The following is a 27,128-nucleotide window of genomic DNA, read 5'->3' as shown; positions in this document are numbered from 1 at the left end:
AAATTCTCAATATATCTATACTAAGCGCAGACTCAGAGATGTGCATATTGGTGGCTGTTGCTATTTACCTCCCACGTAAATCCACATGTATTGTAACCTATGTGCAAACACTATGTCGATTTTGTTGTGTCCAAATTGAAATTGAAAAAGAAACTACAAAACCGTTATTCCTATTATATTGCATAACAAAAATAATTAATGCACAAGAGCTTCAAAAATGTATAAAATCAAAATAAAATAAAATTCCGCCAAATTTCATGAATGATCTTGGCGCATTAACGTCATGTCATAACATGACGTCATACCAATGAAAACTCTAAAGCTGAATGTTTTTCGTTGCGTATACTCCCTAAGTTTGGATAATATTGCATTAAAATGGAGTTTTGAGGTAGGTGTTGTTTCATTTTCTATTCCATTGCATTATTCGCACATTTGTGGATTTCAGCAAGTCAACATGGCGGCTAACTCCTTAGTTACGACATGTCAACTCTGGATTTGACAGTAAAGAGTAGTCAACAAAAAATAAATGTTTGGGTTAAGAATTATGAGAATTGAACACATTTTTTCTACTGCTTATTTGAGAAATAATTCATGTAAGACTTAGATTTATATGAAATTTGTAGCTTTTATCATACAGGGGGTAAAATAGAAACACCATACACACGGCATTCTTACGTTCGCTTCAGTTTTTAAATTACTGTATTTGTCCTATTAGAATCGAAATAATTCATGGAAGCCATAATCTATGGCTTCCATGAATTATTTCTTAAATATGGTTTAACATAGTACTCTAACATTAGATATGGATTTTTTTATGGACCATAACTCTGGACTAAATCATCAGAATGGAACAAAATTCGAACTTGATCTATAACTTGTCATGATAAAACCATATAACAAATATTAAATCAATATCTTTAAGAACGAAGAAAAAAAGTGTGGAAAGCTGATTTGCCGGACTGACAGATTAAAAACAGCCAACTGAATTTTTACAGACAGAAATTTTAATGAGTCTATTTTTTTCATATTATGGCCTTAATTTTATCATACAGGGGTAAAATAGAAACATCATACACACAGTGTTAATATATTGCAAGATAAACCCACCCAGTCACCTACACTGTGTTGCTTGTACTTATGATACATGTATGTAACGGGAAGGATTGTGCCTGATATTCATATGATGAAGACATAATCTTTCAATCAGTTTAATTGAAGTCTGGAGCTGGCATGTCAGTTAACTGCTAGTAGTCTGTTGTTATTTATGTATTATTGTCATTTTGTTTATTTTCTTTGGTTACATCTTCTGACATCAGACTCGGACTTCTCTTGAACTGAATTTTAATGTGGGTATTGTTATGCGTTTACTTTTCTACATTGGCTAGAGGTATAGGGGGAGGGTTGAGATCTCATAAACATGTTTAACCCCGCCGCATTTTTGCGCCTGTCCCAAGTCAGGAGCCTCTAGCCTTTGTTAGTCTTGTATTATTTTTAATTTTAATTTCTTGTGTACAATTTGGAGTTTAGTATGGCGTTCATTATCACTGAACTAGTATATATATTTGTTTAGGGGCCAGCTGAAGGACGCCTCTGGGTGTGGGAATTTCTCGCTGCATTGAAGACCTGTTGGTGACCTTCTGCTGTTGTCTGTTCTATGGTCGGGTTGTTGTCTCTTTGACACATTCCCCATTTCCATTCTCAATTTTATTACTGGAAATCTCTTCACAACAACTTTTAAACTAGAGGCTCTAAAGAGCCTGTGTCGCTCACCTTGGTCTATGTGCATATTAAACAAAGGACACAGATGGATTCATGACAAAATTGTGTTTTGGTGATGGTGATGTGTTTGTAGATCTTACTTTACTGAACATTCTTGCTGCTTACAATTATCTCTATCTATAATGAACTTGGCCCAGTAGTTACAGTGGAAAATATTTTGTAAAAATTTACAAAAATTTACAAAAATTTACAAAATTTATGAAAATTGTAAATAAAATGCTTCGCTGGGCGCAGCTTGATACGACCGCAGAGGTCGAACCCTGAACAGTTGGGGCAAGTATGGACACAACATTCAAGCTTGATACAGCTCTGAATTTGGATTGTGATTAAATATTTGACACAGCATAGGTTTCTGACACAGAAAGAATGTGGTCTAAGAACTTCAATTTTTTTAATTTACCTATTATGGTCCAATGTCCAAAATCAAAATACATGGTTAGATTCAGCATATCAAAGAACCCCATATATTCAATTTTTGTTGAAATCAAACAAAGTTTAATTTTGGACCCCAACTTGGACAAACTTGAAAACTGGTCCCATAATCAAAAATCTAAACACATGTTTAGATTCAGCATATCAAAGTACCCGAAGAATTCAATTTTTGTTAAAATCAAACTAAGTTTAATTTTGGACCCTTTGGACCTTAATGTAGACAAATTTAAAAAACGGGACCCTAAATTAAAAATCTAAAAACACAGTTAGATTTGGCATATCAAAGAACCCCAATAATTCAATTTTTGATGAAATCAAACAAAGTTTAATTTTGGACCCTTTTGACCTCAATATGAACCAATTTGATAGCAGGCCCACAAATAAAAAATCTAAATACATGGTAAGATTCAGCATATCAAAGAACCCCATATATTCAATTTTTGTTGAAATCAAACAAAGTTTAATTTTGGACCCCAATTTGGACCATCTTGAAAACTGGGCCAAAAATCTAAAATCTAAATACATGTTTAGATTCAGCATATCAAAGAACCCCATATATTCAATTTATGTTGAAATCAAACAAAGTTTAATTTTGGACCCCAACTTGGACCAACTTGAAAACTGGTCCCATAATCAAAAATCTAAACACATGTTTAGATTCAGCATATCAAAGAACCCCAAAAATTCAATTTTTGTTAAAATCAAACTAAGTTTAATTTTGGACCCTTTGGACCTTAATGTAGACCAATTTAAAAAAAACAGGACCCAAAATTAAAAATCTAAATACACGGTTAGATTTGGCATATCAAAGAACCCCAATAATTCAATTTTTGATGAAATCAAACAAAGTTTAATTTTGGACCCTTTTGACCTCAATATGAACCAATTTGATAGCGGGCCCACAAATAAAAAATCTAAATACATGGTAAGATTCAGCATATCAAAGAACCCCATATATTCAATTTTTTGTTGAAATCAAACAAAGTTTAATTTTGGACCCCAATTTGGACCAACTTGAAAACTGGGCCAAAAATCTAAAATCTAAATACATGTTTAGATTCAGCATATCAAAGAACCCCATATATTCAATTTTTGTTGAAATCAAACAAAGTTTAATTTTGGACCCCAACTTGGACCAACTTGAAAACTGGTCCCATAATCAAAAATCTAAACACATGTTTAGATTCAGCATATCAAAGAACCCTAAGAATTCAATTTTTGTTAAAATCAAACTAAGTTTAATTTTGGACCCTTTGGACCTTAATGTAGACAAATTTAAAAAACGGGACCCAAAATTAAAAATCTAAATACACGGTTAGATTCGGCATATCAAAGAACCCCAATAATTCAATTTTTGATGAAATCAAACAAAGTTTAATTTTGGACCCTTTGGACCTCAATGTGGACCAATTTAAAAACGGGGCCCAAAATCCAAAAACTTAATACACGGTTAGATTCAGCATATTAAAGAACCCCAAGAATTCAAGAATAAAACCCCATTGAAATTGATCAAGAAATAAGCAATTTATACGAAGTATCTTCTTTTGCACAATACTGTGCAATTGAATATTTCTTGCTATTGCGCAATACTGTACAATTGACAATTTCTTGCTATTGCGCAATATTGTGCTATTGGATATTTCTTGCTATTGCGCAATACTGTTAAATTGAAGATTTCTTGCTATTGCGCAATACTGTGCAATTGAAGATTTCTTGCTATTGTGCAATACTGTGCAATTGAAAATTTCTTGCTATTGCACAATACTTATTATATAATAATTTACACATCCTGTTTGGTGTGTATCTCCTACCATATCATTATTATTTGCTTTTAAATATAAATCAGAAATAACCAACTTAAAATGGAAAATTTTAAAAGAAAAAAAAAAGGAAAAAAAGAAAAAAAAAAAAAAAAAAATCCCCCCCCCCCCAATTTTTTGAACCCCCTTATGATTCATCACCCCCAAACTCAATCCCAGCCTTCCCTTTGTGGTATGGTACCTTGCAGTACAATTTCAGAGAGATCCATACACTTGAACACAAGTTATTGTCTGGAAACTAGAAAAATGCTTATTTTTGGCCCCTTTTTGGCCCCCAATTCCTAAACGTTTCGGGCAATTACCCCCAAACTCAATTCCAGCTTTCCCTTTGTGATATGGAACCTTGTAGTACAATTTCAGAAATATCCAAACACTTACACACAAGTTATTGTCATGAAACTAGAAAAATGCTTGTTTTTTGCCCCTTTTTTGGCCCCTAATTCCTAAAATTTTGAGGCAATTACCCCCAAAATCAATTACAGCCTTCCCTTTGTGATATGGAACCTTGTGGTACAATGTCAGAGAGATCCATACACTTACACACAAGTTATTGTCTGAAAGTTACAAAAATGCTTATTTTTGGCCCCTTTTTGGCCCCTAATTCCTTAACTGTTGGTACCATAACCCCCAAAATCAATCCCAACCTTCCTTTTGTGGTATTGAACCTTATGGTGAAATTTCATGGAGATCCATTCACTTAAACTAAAGTTAGAGTGCGAAAACCAATGTGTCTTCGGACGACGCCGGACGACGACGACGCCAACGTCATACCAATATACGACCAAAAAATTTTTAATTTTTGCGGTCGTATAAAAATTGACTATAAAGGGCAATAACTCCTTAAGGGGTCAATTGACAATTTTGGTCATGTTGACTTATTTGTAGATCTTACTTTGCTGTGCATTATTGCTGTTTACAGTTTATCTTTATCTATAATAATATTCAAGATAATAACCAAAAGCTGCAAAATTTTCTTAAAATTACCAATTCAGGGACAGCAACCCAACAACGTGTTGCCTGATTGGTCTGATAGACCTTGACCTAATGAACAATTTTATCCTTGTCAGATTTGCTCTAAATGCTTTGGTTTCAGAGATATAAGCCAAAATCTACATTTTACCCTATTTACCACTTTTTAGCCATGTCGGCCATCTTGGTTTGCGGGTGGGGTCATCGGACACATTTTTTAAACTAGATACCCTAATGATGATTGTGGACAAGTTTGGTTAAATTTGTCTTAGTAGTTTCAGAGGAGAAGATTTTTGCAAAAGATTACAAAAATTTACGAAAAATGGTTAAAAATTGACTATAAAGGGCAATAACTCCTTAAGGGGTCAACTGACCATTTTGGTCAAGTTGACTTATTTGTAGATCTTACTTTGCTGAACATTATTGCTTTTATACAGTTTATCTCTATCTATAATAATATTCAAGATAATAACCAAAAACGGCAAAATTTCCTTACAATTACCAATTCAGGGGCAGTAACCCAACAACGGGTTGTCAGATTCATCTGAAAATTTCAGGGCAGATAGATCTTGACCTGATAAACAATTTTACACCGTGACAGATTTGCTCTAAATGCTTTGGTTTCAGAGATATAAGCCAAAATCTATATTTTACCCCTATGTTCTATTTTTAGCCATGACGGCCATCTTGGTTGGTTGGCCGGGTCACCGGACACATTTTTTAAACTAGATACCCCAATGATGATTATGGCCAAGTTTGGTCAAATTTGGCCCAGTAGTTTCAGAGGAGAAGATTTTTGTAAAAGTTTACGGACGACGGACGCCGGACGCCAAGTGATGAGAAAAGCTCACTTGGCACTTTGGGCCAGGTGAGCTAAAAAAGAACAGAGTTCCAATGTCCCCCGCGTTGCACATATTTTATCTATCCAAGGTACAAGGGCAATAACTAAATAAAACACTTTTTTTTGTTCTTTAAAACAATTTATAAATATCTTAGGAAATGAAGGCTTCAGAGCAAATGCAATGCGATTTCCGTTATAATTATTTTTTCCAAGGGGCATAACTATTTTTAAAATAATTGATCGGCACGGTTTTTCAAAGTGTCAAAGATATTGCTTAACCTATGATAAAAGTTTCATAAAATTCTGGTAAGAATTGTACACTTGAGAGCAATAACAAGACCCGACGGACGGACGCACAGACGGACAGACGCCCGGTATTTCTTTGTCCCCCGCAAACAATTGTTAAAATATAATAGATGTACATGTATTTCAAGTATTATAAGAAGCCTTCTTCTTCATTGTGAATAATGTAGGTTCATTATTATTTGTGGGGTATTTATTCTCATAAATTTGGTGAGTGAAGTCAAACTATGAATCAATGTGTTTAACAAAAAACTAAATGAGGCCACAGTATCTGGAATGTAGCAATTCCCTTTACTGTATAAATGCAGAATACTGTGCATGCATTGAAGTCTTATTTACAGGAACAGTACCTCACGGGACACCACATTTTGCACCTGTATGAAGTCATGCAATTAGGACCATGTCTTGTTCATTGGTGTGGTCTACATGTATTGTACTGTAGTGTATATGTTTCTTAATTCCAGTTTCCTACTATTTTATTATTATTTACATGTATGTCACCTGTATACAAAAGGTATTTATATGTTCTTTGGTTTAAAGGTCAACTGTTTTGTTGAAATCAAAATGCATCAGACACAAGTACTGGGTACATCATCTATACTACTAAAATAACGAGGTCCAATTTGTTAGCCGCATGACATAAAAACGACTAACCAAAGAATTCAACTTTATATATAACTAATATAGGACTATGGTGTTGATTAAAAATTACACCATTCCAGGCCCTTTTGTTTTCCCGTAATTAATATTACAACACATGTAGTTTCCGTTGGAGTAAGAAAACCAGGACGGGTTCAAACAGAAAGATTTTGAAAGCAGAGAAAATTTTGTACCTTATAATCAGCATGACTTTATCAGATGACAATACAAATACTAATAAATCCAGGCTAAAAATAAGGCGTACGTACTATAATTCAGTCATGAACCCTAATGGTGTGTTCTAGTATTTACTATTATAACAATATTATATTTGAACATACTTATACATTATATGGATATAAGTTGAATAGAAATATACTTGCATATAAGTTGAAAGAAAAGAAAAAGGGGGCTTGAAAAGGGGATGAAGATGGCATGGAATGTATGTGCATTTGTCTGTTTGTTTGAAATATCTACTGTTATGTGTATTGAAATTTTCCAATATTTATCATTCTTCATCCTCGCCAACTATTCAAACCTTAGAAAATATATATATCCTTGATCTATAAATTTGTTGCTTAATTTACATATTCATATAAATACTCTGAAAAGGTAAGCATTTATGAAGATTGATTTTTATCATTGACTGAATCCATGCATGTTTCAAACTGTGTTCTGATTCAAATATATATATATATACAACCACAAATTCAACCAAAATGGCATCCTCAAATATAAATGATTTTGCGTTTTTAATAAACATGATAAAATTCATTTAACATTATTGTAAATCTTATGATATACCTGTCATGGGATTTTTAGTTGCAGTTTCTCTTTTTTCTCTTTTAAAATATCCCTCCTTAGAATCATTAAAAAAGTTCTTCCTCATTAAGAAACTCTGAAATACAAATAATATCATTGCTTTTATTCATTATTATGATTACAATAATCACAAACTTATTTATTCATATTTTTACAAAGATGGACATACAAAGCAGATCGAAGGACATGACAAAATCAATTTGTCTTCCCATATATTGTACATGTATGTGTGATTATTGGGGAGGGGGAAATAACATTGCAGAACATAGATTGTCATGGATTACATCTATATCACATCTAAAAACAACATTCATACAGACTGTGTCTTTTTACTTTACTCAAATATGAAGTGACTGCTTTGAATGCTTGTGATTGGCTAAATAAGAAGCAAAAGTAAATGCCTTTTATAGGTTATATGCACATTAAACTTTACCTGTCACTTACATGTACAATGCAACACAACAATAGATATATAAGTTTCATAAAAATCTGGCAAGAATTGTACACGTGAGCGCTAACAATGCAATTTTCCATATAATTAATATTTCCAGGAGGCATAACTCATTTTGACTACACATTGCTTTTAAAGCTACATCTATTCATATGGAGATCGTTTTCACAATACAATTCTTTGAGCTTCAACTATATAGTCTTTTAAATAAAGATTGGTCTTTTACTTGACGTTGTGTGCTTTCTTTTGACATAAAAGTTCTTGTGCCTATAAGAAAGATAAAAAAAACATTGTTTCACATATACATCTGTCACCTGTAAAAAAATCATAATTTTCACTTACTTTTTGAGGTATGTATTTCCCATTTTCTCTCAAAAGTCTACTTCTTATCAAAGCATGGCTGAAGATATAAAATAAGATTAATATGTTAAAAGCTTGCAAAAGGGTACAAGGACTATTTTTCAACTTCATATTTCAAAGTACAGATGAATAACACAAATTAAGTACTTGATTGGATAATATTATTATTATAAGAATATGACACTGAACGCAGTGCGCATGACATATGTATGTATCATGTATAAAGAAAAACTATCGTCAGGTACAAAAGTTGGAGAAGTTTAATATATACATGATATAAGACCCTTTAGCATAAAAAAATAAGGAAGTGTGATATGATTGCAAATGAGACAACTATTCACCAGAGACGAAATGACAAGGGTGAAAACAACTAAAGGGCACTATGTGGCCTTCAACAATGAGCAAATCCCATACAACATAGTCAGCTATAAAATTCAGTCACAAATTCCACCATTAATGGACTTCAATCAATAATTGTAATCCTTCTTAATCAATGTTTGGTACATTTTTCTATAGATGACAGGAAGTTGATGATAGGCACCAGAGGGTGCACTTACCGATTTCAGACCTGTATCATCAAAATTAACTATTTTAAGAAGGCAGGTACAAAATCAGAGGCATTTGAAGAGCTGTCAAAACAGGGGTTCCAGCTTAATTTTTGACACACATTACACAAAATCTTAAGGTTGAAACCATACATTAAGAAGATTTCATAAAATTAAAGTATGTCATGAATTTGTTCACGCAATATTAACCAATTATTGGTTTTATTAGTTTACCAAAGAGAAGCAAGTCTTAGGTGCACTGATGCATGGGACTGCATCGTACATGCACAGTGAAGAATTTTTATTTGAGGTTGTTATTATACTCTTTTGTTTCGGCTTGCAGTAACAATCTTTCAATCATCAAGGATGAAAAAAAAATGCACCAATAACCTTCAGGAGCTCATCAGGTACATGTAGATCTCTTGATCTTGATTTTGATATGATACGGTGACACGTTCAATAGACATTATTACACCACGCGTCTATCACATAGTGATTAATCCAAATACCCAACCTCCCTAACAATATCTGCAAATGATCTGACTTGGTCTGTCGAAGATTTGATCTAGTCGAAAATATCCAGTGATATTGAGTTCCAGTCCTTAATGGTATTCGGGATAAACCTAAATTTGAGTGAGTCTGTTCTGGTTGGCGGTCTGAGGAAATGATGTTTAAGCTTGGATTTGTTGATCCTTCCTGGTATTTTCAATTGCCTTGTTGGTACAATTATATGAGCTTTATTGTTAAGTCCTTTATGGAGGAGTAAATTGAACTGTAGGCAGGTCAATGCAGGTAGCACTATTAATACAATTAGATGCAGGCGCTCATCCAGGTATGTTTTTGGGGGCACTTTCCAGAGGTTTCGGCCACGAATCTGTTCGGCCATATGTAGTTTCGGCCTTTCCCCAGTTCAACCTTGGTCGTTACATCCTTAGTCCTTTCAGTCCATTATACATTTTTTCTATTCAATAAAGACCAAGGCCGAACGGGGCTACATGGCCGAAACGTCTTGTTTCCGTTGAGGGCGCTCCTAAAAAAATAGGAATAATTTAAGAGATCCTTATTATATGACACCAAAGTGGTTACCGGTACGCATCCGACTTAATTGGTACACATCCGACTTAATCAGCGCCGGCGATGCGTAGAACACAATTTTATAACTGATGAAATCGATGGGTTTTTATTTTATACACCTAATCGCTATTTATTCCATTCCGGATAAGTTCTAAAATTACACAACTTTTTCATCCAGTTGAAGCTATCTGGGACCCTGTTTAAACAATGCACCATGCATGATACTTTTTAATGAGACCTATTCAAAACATCGTAAATACTTCAAACACAATATTTTTTTTACTATAATTTGAGTTTGGAAAAAGTGGATCATAATCTATCAAAGTTTCCTATTGATCACTTTCTAAATTTTTCCCTCCCTCAGCTCGTTACTGATGACCTTTGTTTGCGGCCTGTTGACCCAAACAGGAAGTTGTCTAAATGACTGTTTTTTTCCTGATTGGATTAAATAGCGATAAGGTGGTCCGAGTACACAGTTATCGTCCTTTGATTTTCGTTGTCCACGAATATAGTCCTTAGTGTGGACAGTGTGTTACTTGCCAATTTTTTTTATACCCCTTCCAAATTTATTTCTCCATGTTTTATGCCTCAAATAGCAAGTAAGGGGGTGAAATGACACTGTAAAAAAATTTGGGTCATGAATTTTAAAGTAAAGTAGTGATTTGGTCCAGCTGAAAAAGGTTAAAAATAAGCACTTCGGAAGCTGTCAAAAGATTTCAAGACCCCCTTAACATAAAATTGTCCATATTTTGAGTTAGAGCCGATGAAGTTTTCTATAATTTTGATATAATTTGTCCCAAAAGTAGTACAACACACTGTAAAAATATTATTGAGAAAGCGCAGGTGGGATTTTTTTAATTTTTATTTATTGTCTAAAAGAAATGCTCTACGAAATAACTGTGTACTCGGACCTAAGAGGTCAAATCAGGAAATATAGAATCTGTACTTTTGCAACTTCCCTGAATGATTTGATGGTGTCAATTTGTCAAATAGCATAAAACTAAAGGATTTAAACTTTTATTTGATAGAATTTCTGCAAAAATGACCAATTTTGGCATTATATGGTCAAAATAAGCATTTCATAGCTTTTTCAATTTTGATGCATAAGTGGCATTCTGACTTTCTATCTGACAGGTTTTCATGTGTCAATATTTGTGTTTCTATGCTTTAATCCAGTTGTGTTACTCATTTGTGAACTCTGAATCTACAGAAAAGAAGATTATCTCAGACAATATGTGCAAAATGTGTTGTATAAATGACCCTCGTTTAAAGCCCTGTTTGGATCAAGTTAAATGTGAGGAGCTTGGTACATAAAAGTTGAAGTCCATCATAAATATCTCACTAAATTTGTATAAAAAGAACTTAACAATGTCTGTTGTACCTGTTTCATTTCACATAATATCTTTCTTTTCTTCTGTAGGATAGCATGTGGTTCAAATATAAGCCTGTTGAGACTAAAATTGCATGCAAGTTTTTCACTAAAAAGTGAAAAATCTTTGTATCAGACCATACTGTCTGCACAAAAAGTTGAATGCAAGAGTCTTTTTGTGCTCAGATTTATTGTATCATGTCACTTGAGTATAGAAATGATAGAAAAGACACAAATTTGTATTTCCTATAGCTTCAATATGCATTTTTAAATGTAAATATGTGCTACGGCCTAAATTGACCCTAAATTATTTTCAGTCTTACTTGGCCTAAGACCCTTTTAAACTAATATGATATGTTATTTGTAAGTTTTCTTTCCATTTAAAGTACATTAAATACATATGTAAGGATTATTTATAACCAAAAAGCTTCACAAATTTAAAATTGCTGGAAAATATTACATCTTCATGTAAGGCTCCCCTTCATTGGAAAACCTCCATTTTTAGGCACAGGCTCATATAGATTTGACTTTTGAATAATTATGCTAAGTCTGATATACCAAATGAGTACTCTATTGCTTTTAATACATGATATATTATATATTAAGGCATTTTAAAAGTATTTTTTTTGCAAAATTTGAATTTTAAAAGCCCCAAATGTTGATAGTTGAAATTTTTCAATTTTAACGTCTAAATCTAACACGCAAAGTTGAATATAGAATTAATCATATTGTCTATAATATATATCCTGTTGCCATGAAACTTTGTAAGCAGTCTTATAATTTATTAAGCTTTGGTCATACCAAGTTTTATTAAGATTGGTCAACTTTTTCTATCCTATTAGGTCCGAGTACACAGTTATCGTCCTTTGATTTTCGTTGTCCACGAATATAGTCCTTAGTGTGGACAGTGTGTTACTTGCCAATTTTTTTTATACCCCTTCCAAATTTATTTCTCCATGTTTTATGCCTCAAATAGCAAGTAAGGGGGTGAAATGACACTGTAAAAAAATTTGGGTCATGAATTTTAAAGTAAAGTAGTGATTTGGTCCAGCTGAAAAAGGTTAAAAATAAGCACTTCGGAAGCTGTCAAAAGATTTCAAGACCCCCTTAACATAAAATTGTCCATATTTTGAGTTAGAGCCGATGAAGTTTTCTATAATTTTGATATAATTTGTCCCAAAAGTAGTACAACACACTGTAAAAATATTATTGAGAAAGCGCAGGTGGGATTTTTTTAATTTTTATTTATTGTCTAAAAGAAATGCTCTACGAAATAACTGTGTACTCGGACCAGGTGTATTTTATTTTTATGTGCTATCCGTAAATGCATAAAAAACTACCTATCCGTCACTTGCTGGAGTTCAGTCTTTTTCTCTGAGGTCAACAATATGGTTACATAATGACGAATGATTCCTGTAAAAAATGTGATCACCACTATAGGTAAAAATACCCAAAATCTTATGTCTGGATCCAGCAACAATTCGGCCATGGTTATTTTCGGTATTCTCAAGGATTGATGAAAAGTCTAGAGAAGAAATGAAGAGAAGGTGAAAAATTGTGGCTTAGGATTCCGATCATGTAACTTTAATCAGTGACGTAGACAGTTCAAAATATAGGATAATTTCAATAAACAGTGCGCCAGTACACAGTGGAGAATCTTTAGTAAGTTTATATAAATTAAAACATCTTAGCTTTTTTAAATGCAGTTGGCTATTTAATTGAATAACTTAAAAGTTTACAACATAAAAAAACTACTGCGCGTAGTACTGAAATACGAATGTTAATTTAAAGTTCAAGAGTTCTTATCATGAGAGGGTGAAAGGTCTCTTTCATTTAATTTTTCATACTATTATCCAAAGGAACCATAGACATTTACATAGAAAAAAATAATTATTGTTGAATAAACAATTAAATTTTATTAAAGGTAGATGGGATGGGAGTATCAATTAAAATCGATAGATTTTTTTATTTATTTGCAAAAATGCAGTTTATAGTATGCTTTATTCAAAAATGTAATAAAACCAAAGGTATGGGTCACTAGGCTTTTTATCAAACTACAGGTTGTGCAAAATTTATGCATGGAAAACCCATTTTTTTTGTGTTAAAAAAACCCCAAACGATAGAATTTTAAGATAAAATATGAGAAGATAGCTCTTATAATGTTCTTACAGAATATAAACATAAAAATTGGGGTCACAGGACTCGTTTTCTTGCTATAAAACAAAATAGGGAATTTCATGACACATTCCTTTATAAAAGTTACATTATCAGAGTTATCTCCCCTTACATGCCAAAGTTGAAACAAATTTAATCAAACGAAAAATATTTTTTATTTGTGAAAAACAGTTGAAAAATATAATATAATACAATTTTTTTCTTTATTTAGATGAAAAACTTAACTAATGAATTATATTCTTCTAACAAAATTTGCACTTTTTATTAAAGATCTAGACCGATTGTGTTCTGCTATTTTACAATCCATCCATTAAGATGGCAGAAGACACCTGATCTACCTGAATTAATATTGCTCCTGTGTTCTTTTATTTCTTTGAATTCAATGCCAGAAAATATACACAATTTTAAACACTTTAATTATTTACTTTGCAACTGGAATGAAAATGCAAAATGCCTACACATGGCTATGTCATAGGTTCTTTTTTAATGATAATTTTCCTGCACTTTGTTTATAACATTATTGCATGTTATTTTCACTACGGGCTAATTTTAGCTGATTTGATAGGTTGAACCAAAATTGGAAAAATAAATTTTGGAAATTTTTATGCACATTTTTGAGGTACATGATAATAGCAAAAGAATGTCTTTAATGGTAAATGCATGTTTTAACAAGTAAATGTGCCAAGGGTCACATCTTCAATATATGTATATGAATGTAATGTTTTTTTTATAAAATTGAGAATGGAAATGGGGAATGTGTCAAAGAGACAACAACCCAACCATAGAGCAGACAACAGCCGAAGGCCACCAATGGGTCTTCAATGCAGCGAGAAACTCCTGCACCCGGAGGCGTCCTTCAGCTGGCCCCTAAACAAATATGTATACAAATATTTATACATGTTTTATGTTATTCTAGGTTTATTTCTTACTTGACGTTTGTAGATTTTAAGCATCATAATGGAAACCAACGTTAATTAGTGTCAAAATTGAATACAATTGTTTGTGAAATATAATAATCTTTAAAAAAAAAAAATCTTTATTAGGACATCAAATGGCCTGTCATATTTATAATTAATTAATAAGAACAAATTATAGGTGTTGTATACACCTGTACTAAATACCTATAGGTAAGCCTATTATTTTCGTGATAACAAGATGACCAATTAATCAGATGTTACAATGTATATATTTATATTCTCTGTTGTAAATTATATCATACATGTATGAGGTTCTGGATGGAGGGGGTCATTCATTTCTGTATTCTTTAATTTATAGGTTATTTTTCTCTATTCTTTATACTTCTTGCCCATTATTCTCTATTTTTTATATTTTAGCACCTCATTATTCTCTATTCTGTATATTTCAGCACCTCATTATTCTCTATTCTTTATTTTTTGGTCCATTTTTCTCTATTCTTTATATTTTTCGCCCATTATTCTCTATTCTGTAAACCCCCAACCACACCCTCATGTATGGGATAATTATTAATTATGAATTGACACATGTTTATTGTATAAGACTGTAGTACGTTGACCTCTAGATGCCTTTACTAATTTTATTGTGTTATTTGGTCATGATCTCACTGCTTTATACTTTCATCCCATTTTATTCATAGTGAAAATGAAATATGAATGTAGAAAAAGACTACATATTTTATTACTAGTAATAAGAATTGTACTTCATGCATGATTTAGTTTATTAAATTGAAATGATATTTAAACAAAGCGTAGACATTTTATATTCAAATCATCTAAAGCTGCAGCATTATTGATTAAATTTTTTTTTAAATGCTCTGAAATCAGACTGAATTCAATGTAAATAATCATAGCATTATCAGAGATTTATGAAACTAATATTAGGGTTTGGAAAGCTGACCTATTCCTAATGAGAGTAAATACAGTAAATATTCTTCCAAAACTGATTGTAAAATTTCCAATTTTTTTCAAAACATTTGTTTTTGATTTCATTTAGAATTGAATTTAGTATATAATCATTGCCTTATCAGGGATTTATAAAGTTATTATCAGGATTTGAAAAGCTGACCTATTCCTAATGAGATACAGTAAATATTCTCCCTAAACTGATTCCCTAATTTCCCTTTTTAACATTTAGTAATGCAGTACATAATTTTCTGTTGCTTCTTCTAAATCTATTTAATATACATTGTATATATAGAATATTCTGTCAGTATAAAGAATTTGATATTTTCTTCAAAATTAGCAAAAAATAATGAAGATTTTCTTTTATTCACCTGGGGCTCTTTTCTCAAAAAATCTGACGACAAAATATGATCGTAAGTTACACTGAAATGTTCATGACTTAAGAGTATTTTTTCTCGTAAGAATTTTTGTGAAATCAATTGCTGGTATCCTATCCCATTGAGGTTCATCCATCACAGCTAAACAGAATCTAATCTTATTTTAGTTTCAAATTATGTGAAATCAAATAGCATAAGTATTTTACAACAGAACACTATATTATGAAAATAAAATTGAGAATGGAAATGGGGAATGTGTCAAAGAGACAACAACCCGACCAAAGAGTAGAAAACAGCCCAAGACCACCTATGGGTCTTCAACACAGCGAGAAAATAAGGCTGATATAGAATAAAGTTGTGTTTCCAGTAGGAAACTTGAAAATAGCTAGAATTGGTTTGTCAAATATTTTTTTCACAACCTTTTCTATTTGAACAGAAACTTCATTATTCAATATGTTTAGGAAATAATGAAATTTAATGTAAATCCTAAGAAATTTCATGGTATTAATGGTTTGATTCTTAAAATCAAGTTAAATGCACGGAAAACACGTAACATATTATTTTTCTGTTCAATTATTAATGAAAATTAAGATATTTTATACAGAAAGTTGTAAAGCCACTATCATAAAAGGCATTGTAACGAAACAGGTCTTGGAAATCAATCCTAGCCACTAAAATAACAATTGTTATCTAAACAAATCATTATCACATTACCAGTATTAACCCAAGTCAAATAATATTAACATATGACTCCTTCCAACCCAGTCCTGTATAGCTTCATTTTATCCAAAAAAAATTTATGTTTTACCAAATTCAGTCCAGTTCAATCAGCAAATGAAATTAATTCAACTAATTCAAATTGACAATATCCATACAATTAATTTATTTACAAACCATTCTACAAAATCATCTCAAATCACCTTAATTAGTTTAATCCAACTAAAAATCATCAAGCAGTCATATTTAATTTTTATACTTTAAGCACCAAGGTAGACCTATGTCAAATTTATTGCCAGATACTAGTAATTAATAATGATTCATCAACAATTTACTCAAGTAAACAATAATGACCCATTCAAGTATTTCAACATTAAAATCTCAACAATATCACACAATTCAGAACCAAAACAAATTAAAACTGAGCTATCAATCCAATTAAATCAAATTCATTTCAATCCTGCTCATGTTCCAACATAAACCAATTCAATGCATGCAATGCAATTAAAACTAAAATCAAAGTATAGTATAACATGTATAAATCATATCTAGTTATCATCAACTATCAAATTAATTGAATAAAAAAAGCCTTTATAGAATAAAACAGAACTAGCTTACCAGTATCATGGGTATGATAGCAAAATACTGTTGTCACACATATATATATATGGTCTTGTACGAAATATTGTTTTTTTTGTTGACTCATACAACCATTAAGTTAACAATAAATTTGGTAAAATAGCAAAACTATACACAATTTATTTTTATAAATAGTCACACACATGCAAAAATTATATAGAGGACGCCTCTGGTCCAAAATGACTTTTTTTCCAGGATTCCTATTATAAATTTAGTTCTTCAATTGCTAGCAAAATGTAAGATGCCTGTGCTCTGATAATTTAGCCAAAATTTTTCTGAAAAAAAATCATACTAGTATACTTTTCTAAAATCTTACAAATATCCATTATGACGTCACTTGAATTATGTTGTAGTCTGCCTGTGGCTTCAAGCCTAAGCTGATATTTACATTTTGTTTAAACTTTTCTTTCAAAGTTTTAAAAAATACTTTTGTTAAAGGACAAATTTTCATCTCTGGAAAATTAACAGGGCCATATAAGGCTTGAAAAGAACTTTACATTTTATAGAAAGTATATTCACCAAGTAAAATCTAATTTGTACCCCAAAATTTATATTATTGTAAGAATGGAGCCACTAGCGGAGCAGGATCTGCTTACCCTTCAAGAGCACCTGATATCACTCCTAGTTATTGGTGGGGTTATGTTGCTCACTCAATCTTTAGTTTTCTGTGTAGTGTTTAGTGTACTTGTTTGTCTTTGCTTTCTCTTCAGATTTTGCCATGGCCTTGTCAGGTTCTCTTCAACTTATTAGTTTTGATTGACCCCTTAATCTTCGACCTCTTTTTAAATCATTTCATAATAAAATTTTGATATTATTGATGAGAAAGCATTTTTTTTTTCAGTAGGATTTTAACACAATGCCTTCTGAAGATGGACTTATTACTTTAAGAGAAATTGAAGGTGCAAGGAAGAACTTAGAAGAAAGTGATCTAGGTGTTATCAAAACTCCACTGCTAAAGCATGTAACTGGAATGTTTCCACAGCTGCCTCAATCAGTGGATTTATATCTTAAACTGGAAAATACACAGACAACAGGTAAAAAACTAACGTGGTTATAAGTCCTTTGATAAACAGGATAATTCATCATAAAAATCAGTACCAGAAAATTCTTTTACTTTTAATACCATAAAATATGTACAAAACATGAAAATTAAGCTGAAACAAAAATATATATTCAGAAGGTAAAATTCAAAGATTTCGAATTCTCCATGCCAAAGTTGTCCTTTAAATACAGGAATGCCCATTTTGTTGTGATCCTTCAACTGTTTTATGTAATTGGCTTGCCAAACTTTTGGTTCTGAACTAACCTGATGGAGGTTTTTCCAGGAACATATGATTGTGACTCATGACCACTTAAATCTGTATCACATTTATGTGTCTATATTCCTGAAACACAGGATGATGAAATTTACTAAGGCTTATTACAGTAAAGTTATGTGTTATATGAAAGAATACTTTCAATTACTTATAAATTGTCACTATGAAGGAAATTTGCATATCCAAGTCATACTTGTTCCAGAAAACTAAGTTTTCATTTCTTTTAACCTTTTTTCAAGAGAACAGAAAATCGATCACTGTAACTGGATGGTAAGAATATTTTTTTATTACACTGAATTTGCTTCATACTATAAACATATATTCAATGCCAATGAAAGAAAAATGTTCATTAGGTGATCAGTTTGAAGATATAGTTTCAATCTGCAACAGTGAAAAATATTTTGGTCAATCAGTTATATGAAAGAACTACCGTAAAGGAGGGATGAAAGATACCAGAGGGACAGTCAAACTCATAGATCGAAAACAAACTGACAACGCCATGGCCAAAAATAAAAAGACAAACAGACAAATAATAGTACATATGACACAACATAGAAAACTAAAGACTAAGCAACACGAACCCCACCAAAAACTTGGGGTGATCTCAGGTGCTCCGGAAGGGTAAGCAGATCCATGACACGTAAGCTTTTCCATTAAGTACAATTTATATATTCTTCTATGAGTACAACTCTTTTGGATTGAGGTGAATTAGAATACATATTCTTCCATTTTCAGGGTCATTTAAAATAAGAGGAGTAGCTAATCAAATGAAATTCTTGCCAGATGATGTTAAAACTGGGGAAAAGAAATTAATAACAATGTCAGCAGGGAATTATGGGAAGGCCTTTGCTTACGCTTTGCAAAAACATAAATTATCAGGATTATGTTTAATGCCAATTACAGCACCACAAAGTAGAGTGGAATTAATCAAGGTAATATTTGATGGTTAGGATAGGGTTTACAGGATAGAGAATAATTAACAGATTTTACAAAAAAATGACCAAAAATTAAAGAAGAGAGAAAAAATGGGCCAAAAAAAAAAAAGAAAAAAGAATAATGGATTTTTTTTTAAATTTAGAGAGAAATGATCTAAATGATTAAAGAATACAGAAATGAATGACCCCCATCCAGACCCTCATATTTGCATTATCTTTACCCGAGTTGAAATATTGTTAATATAATGAATGATAATACTTTTCCTTCAAAAAACACTGCTGCTTTTTAAAAATCCGCCAAGAAGATTTGTTGACTCAGAATTTATTACAAATTAAAACTGAGTAAAATGTGATTAAAATTGTTGAATGGTTCTTGTTTGCTTGTTATTATGCTAACATCTAGTGGCAAAAACTTAAATAAAAACACTAGTCAATAATTTGAATTATACTGATTTCAGTTCAACTCCATGTATCATATTAAAAACAAACAAAAATGGTAGCATACACACATTGCAGATAAAGTTTGTTTTATAATTTGTGCTAGATTTTACAATTTTCAATGACATTTTAAATGCTCTACATTTCACTAACATACTGATACCATGAAATTGTTTCTTTTATTTGGTGATAGATTAAAATTTACATTTGGAAGGATTAGTAACTCATTGGAAATTAAAAGGATACTAAAAAGATAATGAAATTCTCTTTAACAATACATGTACCAACTTTCAGTGCTCAAAATACAGTTCGTTATTTAGCTGCAATCTTGGTAATGAAATTTATTGAATAGCATCTTTTATTGACATAACGTCTCGTTGCACATATATTTTTCATCATTGAATAACTTTCTTGATTAAATGCAGTGTACGGAAAACTTAAGTCATCTGCTAAGATGAAGATGTAATTTATATAAAAGCAATATTTCATTTTAATCTATAGATTTATGACAGTATAATATCTAACAGAAGACATTACTTTGTCTATTATTTTATTGAAGATTTAGCTATTATTACCAAGACAGTAAATTTAGTCCAAAATTGTATAGATACGATGTTTAAGCAGATATCTGAATCATGTATTTTAAAGCTGAAAGATTTCAAAATTGTTGATTTTCATGACATGAATGATACAAATTTTACTGAACCAGACAGGCTTTTGGACAATAAATGTCTCTTCAGTAATGCTTGATATAATGATTGTAGAATAAAGCTTATGATGTTTTAAAGATGGTGTGGTATTGTGTTGTTTGTATAATGGTTTCTAGTAAGATATATATCTTTTCATTGTGTTTGCAAAAAGGATCAGACTACCGGCATTATATCCTCCTACATGTTGTGTCAAATATTTGTTATTTATTATATTTAGTAATTCTCTGTCTGGATTGTGTATATTGTTAATGGATTGGAGCATCCAGGAATTATGTTTGTCATTTACCAAGGCATAGATCTTATTCCCAATCCTCCAAAAATCGTTGTTTTGTTCCATAGTTTTGAAATTCTCAAAAGTTGAAAACAGCATGAATTCAAACTTGTAATTTACCAGGTGTTCAGTCTTTATAATAACTTTAATGTAAGCTGTCTTGAAATTAAATTTAAAATGATTTGTTTAGAGCAAACCAAAAACCTTGACATCATTTTGAGGATACATTTAATTTTTATGTACTTCGAAGAACTTTTTGACTTTTTATATTCTCAAGGATAATACCAGTAATGAAAAAGGATTGTTAAGTGTTTTAATAAGTATTTTGATGTCATTTAATCTCTCAGGTATATATGTTAAATGAATTTTATGCATGATCTCATTTTTTCTTCTTAAAATTTGCATAATTATCTAAGACTTTTTTTTGAAAAGAGTGGTCATAATAATTTTCATGTAGTATAATTAATGCTTCTGTTTACTATTTAACTGAGGTCATTAAACATTTTCTTATCCTTCCTATAAATGGCAAGAATTTTAAGCAGTGGTGTAGCCATTAATGAACATTATTTTCTTTCTTTCTTTCTTTCTTTTTATTTCAGATATCAAGGATAAAGAGACTGATTTTCTGATTTTAGGGATATGGAATTAAAGTAGAACAATCACCAACATCCGAGATACAGGCTTCAGTTGATGAGTATGTCAAGGAGAAAAATTACAACTTTCTTCATTCTTTTGATGATTTAGATCTAATTGCAGGCTATGGAAGGTAAATAACAGGGCAAAACTGTGACTGACATTCTTGGTTTCTTCAACAGACAGTGATGCTGATGTGCATGGTTCATTTTTTTTTATATCTCATATTATACCAAAGAAAGATTTGAATGGTTCAATGGTGTTTTTAGCTTTAGTTTGTGCTGCACAATTTTGCATATAAATTTGATTTAGATTGGTATTTGTACACCAGATCAGGATTGGTTTTTTGGTAATATTGTCACCAAATCACCTGCCAGTATCCAAGGAGAAGATCCAAACCTGAAAATCTTATTCTATCAATTATTGAGATTTTAATATGCTATGTTGTTTAACAATATCTTCATCTGTCAAATATATCTGTAATGCATAGAAAGTAATTTATGTATGGACCAATTCATTGCTTTTGTTTTCTTGTGAATATATTACCCCAGGCACACCCATGCAGTATAGATATTTTCAAGTCTGGTCACAAATATGTTATGCTGTAAAGCCTTCTAAATTCCCTGTATATCTATTGCTTTCTATTTTGCTAGTCTAAAGTAGTATCAATTGTAAAATGCTTATTTCTTATCAAATTTGTATCCATAAATGTCTGTCTCTAATCCTCAGTTGCTATGGTTACTGATACCAGTTTGAAATCACATGATTTGAAGTTGGTAAATCTCAGATATCAAATATGGTCAAAAGACCAACTAGATGGACAAGCATGGTAAATTTTGGCTGTACATAAGAAAGGACTTTCCGTTTGGAATTTTTCCTTGGAGTTCGGTATTTTTTGTTATTTTACTTTTTATTATCAAAACACGGGCTTGAAACCTATTTATAGTATTTCGATAGTATCAAGCATATGTTATGAAATATTTTAAAGAATCTCAGCTATTAACTTTTGAGAAAAGCATTGTTGCTTCTTCTCTCATTTGAACAGAAAAGATAGACATGTACATTGTTCAGAAAGAAGGAAGATAAAACGGGATATAACTGAAAAATGAATGAATTGATGAGTTGTTTAGAATGTTATTAAACATGTACTGGAAGCTTTTTTTAACTTTTCAATGGGTTGTAAAGCAATCTCTCAGTCCTGCTGTCCTTCTTAGCAAGGTGTTTTTGCCAAGTTCATTGTGTAAACCATAAATTTCAAATCTTGAGATTCCCGACTGAATATAGAAATATAGCACCCTTTCTGCTAGTGATGATGTAATTCCAACTGTTAGGTTCATATTGTCTGGAGGAAATCCCAGATATTGCATATCAGTGCCATTTGTTTTCAACAGAATCTTGGCTGTGTGGTTGAGACATGCCTACACAGTGAAATCAGGCATACCATGAAACGTTATGAACATACACATGGTTACCATGTCTTGCATTCATTTGATGATAAAGATCTTATAGCAGGATATGCCAGGTAAAAGTTGACTATAATTTCATGGTCTTGTAAGTTGTATATCGCTTTTATCTTGCTATGTTTTCATGCATCTTTTATACTGTTAGAACAATTTATTAACATAAGCCAAATACATCTTCCCTTTAAGTTAGCAGTATATGTTGTATGAATGATGCTGCAACATTGCATTTATTCTTGATTTAAAAATGATGTGAAAATAAAAAACTTGTGTATCTTGTTGAAAACAAATTCAATTAACTTCTTTTTATTTTGAAATTCAAATATTTTGGTAAAGTACATTATCTATAAATATTTCGATTTCCTGCTTGAATTTTTATGTAAAGTAATTCTGATATACCATAGACATATTACAATAGGTTATCAGCATAAATAGACATGAATCTTCAATGATCATGCTCACTTTGAAATTGATCAAATTTCCATTGTCTGTAGTTGAAATGCAGATGTTCTAGGAAACAAAGGAAAATCTTGTCTCATAGAACATTTTTCAGACAATAATGGACAAGATAACCCATTCAATCTTTAAGAATAATGACTAGCGAAAAGTACAACCACACACCGATATATGATCAAATGATGAACTTTTAGTAATAGTTTATAAAATGGCGTATTTATTTTCTTAGAAAATAATTAAAAGAAATAGTCCACCCTGTTTGGTTTTTGTTTCGACTGCGACGAACGTCGCGGAAAGCGAGACATAGGGATTACTTTTTTCGGCGACGGTGACGGCGACGATGATGACGGCATCAACAATTGTTAAGTTTTCTGCTTAAGTTAGTTTGATAGAAATTACTTGTAATCGATCAATGATATTTTTTATGAAGTTGCATTACTATCAGTATATATCAATTTGATTACTATTTTGAGGCCCTGCCCCCTAGGTCAGGGTCAAGTGACTTTGTATTAATTAGCAATTTTCAATGTTAAGTTTTCTGTTTAAGTTAGTTTGATAGGAACTACTTGTGATAGATCAATGATATTTTGTAAGAAGTTGCATGACTATCAGTACAAATCAGTTTGATGACTATTTTGAGGCCCTTCCTCCTAGGTCATGGTCCAGTGACTTTGAATTAATTAGCAATTTTCAATGTTATGTTTTCTGCTTAAGGTAGTTTGGTAGGAACTAATTGTGATAGATCAATGATATTTTGTATGAAGTTGCATTATTTACAGTTCATATCAGTTTGACGACTATTTTGATGCCCTGCCTCTGAGGTGATGGTCCAGTGATTTTGAATTAATGAGCAATTTTCCATGTTATGTTTTCTGCTTAAGTAAGATTGTTAGGAACTACTTGTGATAGATCAATGATATTTTGTATGAAGTTGTAATACTATCAGTACACATCAGTTTGACAACTATTTTGAGGCTGTACCACAATTATATTTTCTATAAAGTCACATTACTGTCCCTACATCTCAGTTTGTTGACCATTTCGAGGCTCTGTCCACTAGTACATGGTCCAGCGACTTTTATTTAATTAGCAATGTTAATTTCCATCAGATTGTCTTTTACTGAATTTTATGCCGACAGGTGAGACATATCTCTGTGTCAACAGTTTATATGTTGCTATTGCTACCTACAAAATTTATTTATATGTATATCTTCACATTGTTTCTCTGAATATTCCATCAAAGAAGTCTATGCTAAAATGTTCAATTCCTGTTATGATTTTTTAAGATACTGAAAAATATACATGTACGTTAGAATGAATGAATTAACTGTAATAATTTCCTTAACAGTGCATCCCTAGAAATATTGGAAGAGGATGTAAAGCCAGATATTGTATTGGTATGTTGTGGAGGCGGAGGTCTAGTGTCAGGAGTAGCTTCTGGTTTCAAACTTTCAGGATTAAAAGACTGTCGGATATACGCTGTTGAACCCGAAGGGTGTATGTATCAGTATATGAAGTGAATTTTGTAAGAAAAATATTAGTCTTCTATCTCTTGAGATATAATAATATGAAGTAGTTTTATTTTTATCTGTAGTGAATAGCAGTAACATTTTTCACAGTATTTTTCCTAAACATTTGAAATTTCATTTATTTGTTTAATTCATTATAACGTACAAGAACAATCAGCAAATTCATATTATAGAAGGTTAGAATATGGTGCAAATTCTACTAATAATCATCCTTTCAAATCAAAATTTTGATTTCAGCACCAACCATGTATGAAAGTTATAAAAAAGGAAGTCCTGTTACCATGAGAGTGAAATCGATAGCTGGAGGTTTATCACCACCTTATGCTGGTATATTATTATCTGTTTATCTCAATTTGTTTTATTTTTCACAAATGATAACATTTTGAAATGATATTTATTAATGTTTACACTTACCTTATATTTCTGAGATATCATCAATAATGCAGATACTATTACATTATGTAAGGTTATAATTTTCAATGTATTAACGCAAATCCTCTACCTTAGTGAACATGTGTTTAAAATCTCAAAAAAGAAGTTGAACCCTGTGACATGTCCAAAGTCAGTAACCTCGCCAGTGTAATGCAAATGTTTAATCTACAGCAATTTATACTACATTACACATGTCGAAAACTATCTGCAGTAGATATGTACTACTTGACAGTGTTTTTATTATTGTTGTGTGTTATTGTTGTTTTGTTGTTGCAAGGTACAACAAAAAAGTCCGCTTTGTTTTGTTAACTTATTGTGAAAATATTATATCGTGGTCAGTTTTGATAGGAACGCTGTTTGATGTTCAAATGGTTATTCTAATTTGTTGTATAATAAAAACTTGCATTACATACAATTCATGAATTGTACATTATGGAAATTATTAAATGTATATAAATCCTTTAAAAACTATAGCAAAACATTCATATCATTTTATTGGAAATTGCTCAGAACAATTGATTTACTTCATTTGAAAAAAATACTGAAATTGAATCATTTAGATCTGATATTAGGAAACAGTTATAAATATAACGGAATTTGATGCGACAGTCATACAAGTGAGAGGTTTAGCGCTATAAAACCAGGTTCAATCTACCATTTTCTACATTTGAAAATGCCTCTACCAAGTCAGGAATATAATAGTAAAATGAACCTTATCATATTTGTTTTTCGTTAGTTGTTTTGTACATAAATTTTCCCGTTAGTTTTCTTGTTTGAATTCTTTTACATTTTTCATTTTATTGACCTTTAAAGCTTACTATGCGGTATGGGTCTTGTTCATTGTTGAAGGCACTACGGTGAACTATAGTTGTTAACTTCTACGTCATTTGGCCTCTAGTGGAGAGTTGTTTCACTGGCAATCATACAACATCATCTTATTTTTATACTTGATTTTGTTTAAATAGGTGTGGCATGATTATCAATCAGACAACTATCCAAAAAGAATACAAATAACGTGGATTTAATCAAATGTATGGCACGGACGACCTTCAACAATTAGGAAAACCCATAATCGTATTGTCAACTATAAAGACCCCACCATGACAGAATGTGAAACAATTCAAACTAAAAAATCAACGATCTGATTTATGACAAATAATAGACAAAAAAACAGATATAACAGACAGCAACCAACGACTTAATTACTCTTTATATCTAAGAAAAAATGCTGCTAGCCATAATTATATGAGGTAGTGTTCGGTTGCATATTAGGTTAAAAATGCAAAAAAAAAAATCAAACAATAATATATCATTACAGGTACAAAAGCTTTCCAACATTGTAAGAAATATGTGAAAGATGTAATACTTGTATCAGATCAAGAAATTTTAGATACTATGCAACAGTTCCATAAAAGAGGACTTGTGGTGGAGCCATCAGGATGTGCAGCAATGGCGGCTTTGTTAGGTGGACACGTTCCAGATATTGAGGGAAGGAAAATTGTTGTATTTGTGACAGGGGGGAATGTAACACCATCAGAAATGGTGTCCTTATTACAGTAGAGAGTATTTTTTTAATATAGATAGGGAAAAAAATCATATGACAGCCAAACGTCCTAATTAATGTGGGTTAAACTGAACAGCATAAATGAAAGAAACCTACATTGAATCAAGTGACAAATTTTATTGTGTCTGTGCAATTGTTATTTTGTTAAACGTTTATTGTTAACCTATTTTTAATAAAGGAATTTTTATCATA

At 31.4% G+C, this 27,128-nt stretch overlaps 3 protein-coding genes across 5 annotated transcripts in view; 2 read left to right on the top strand and 1 right to left on the bottom strand.

The window, feature by feature from the left end:
- LOC127700862 (ER membrane protein complex subunit 3-like) overlaps window positions 1-12,934 on the bottom strand; it is a 17,725-nt gene extending 4,791 nt beyond the window's left edge. The window contains exons 1-3 of the mRNA XM_052204561.1: window positions 12,745-12,934; window positions 8,399-8,456; window positions 7,588-7,681 (exon numbers count right to left, since the gene is read on the bottom strand). Of these exons, the coding sequence (XP_052060521.1) occupies window positions 7,588-7,681; window positions 8,399-8,456; window positions 12,745-12,893 (301 nt within the window). The 5' untranslated portion in view covers window positions 12,894-12,934. The remainder of the gene's footprint in view (window positions 1-7,587; window positions 7,682-8,398; window positions 8,457-12,744) is intronic.
- Window positions 1-27,128, top strand: part of LOC127700652 (plexin-A4-like) — a 254,130-nt gene that overhangs the window by 144,247 nt on the left and 82,755 nt on the right. The window lies entirely within an intron of this gene.
- LOC127700804 (L-threonine dehydratase catabolic TdcB-like) lies at window positions 12,931-27,128 on the top strand. Of its 3 annotated transcripts, none has more exons than XM_052204475.1 (7): window positions 12,931-13,066; window positions 18,034-18,226; window positions 19,244-19,440; window positions 21,498-21,628; window positions 24,760-24,908; window positions 25,178-25,267; window positions 26,691-27,128. In XM_052204475.1, exons 2-7 carry the CDS (start codon window positions 18,049-18,051, stop codon window positions 26,930-26,932), a joined length of 987 nt encoding a protein of 328 aa, XP_052060435.1. In that variant the 5' UTR covers window positions 12,931-13,066; window positions 18,034-18,048; the 3' UTR covers window positions 26,933-27,128. The 3 variants fall into 3 exon arrangements, with proteins under 3 accessions (XP_052060435.1, XP_052060452.1, XP_052060443.1); XM_052204492.1 differs by having other exon boundaries at window positions 12,978-13,066; window positions 18,037-18,226; XM_052204483.1 differs by lacking the exon at window positions 21,498-21,628 and adding an exon at window positions 22,887-23,017 and having other exon boundaries at window positions 12,981-13,066; window positions 18,037-18,226.

Source organism: Mytilus californianus, unplaced genomic scaffold (assembly GCF_021869535.1).
Source record: "Mytilus californianus isolate M0D057914Y unplaced genomic scaffold, xbMytCali1.0.p SCAF_1, whole genome shotgun sequence".
In the NCBI taxonomy this organism is placed as follows: domain Eukaryota; kingdom Metazoa; phylum Mollusca; class Bivalvia; order Mytilida; family Mytilidae; genus Mytilus; species Mytilus californianus.
The sequence above is the reverse complement of the archived record's forward strand: the minus strand, read 5'-3'. Positions and strand labels throughout refer to the sequence as shown.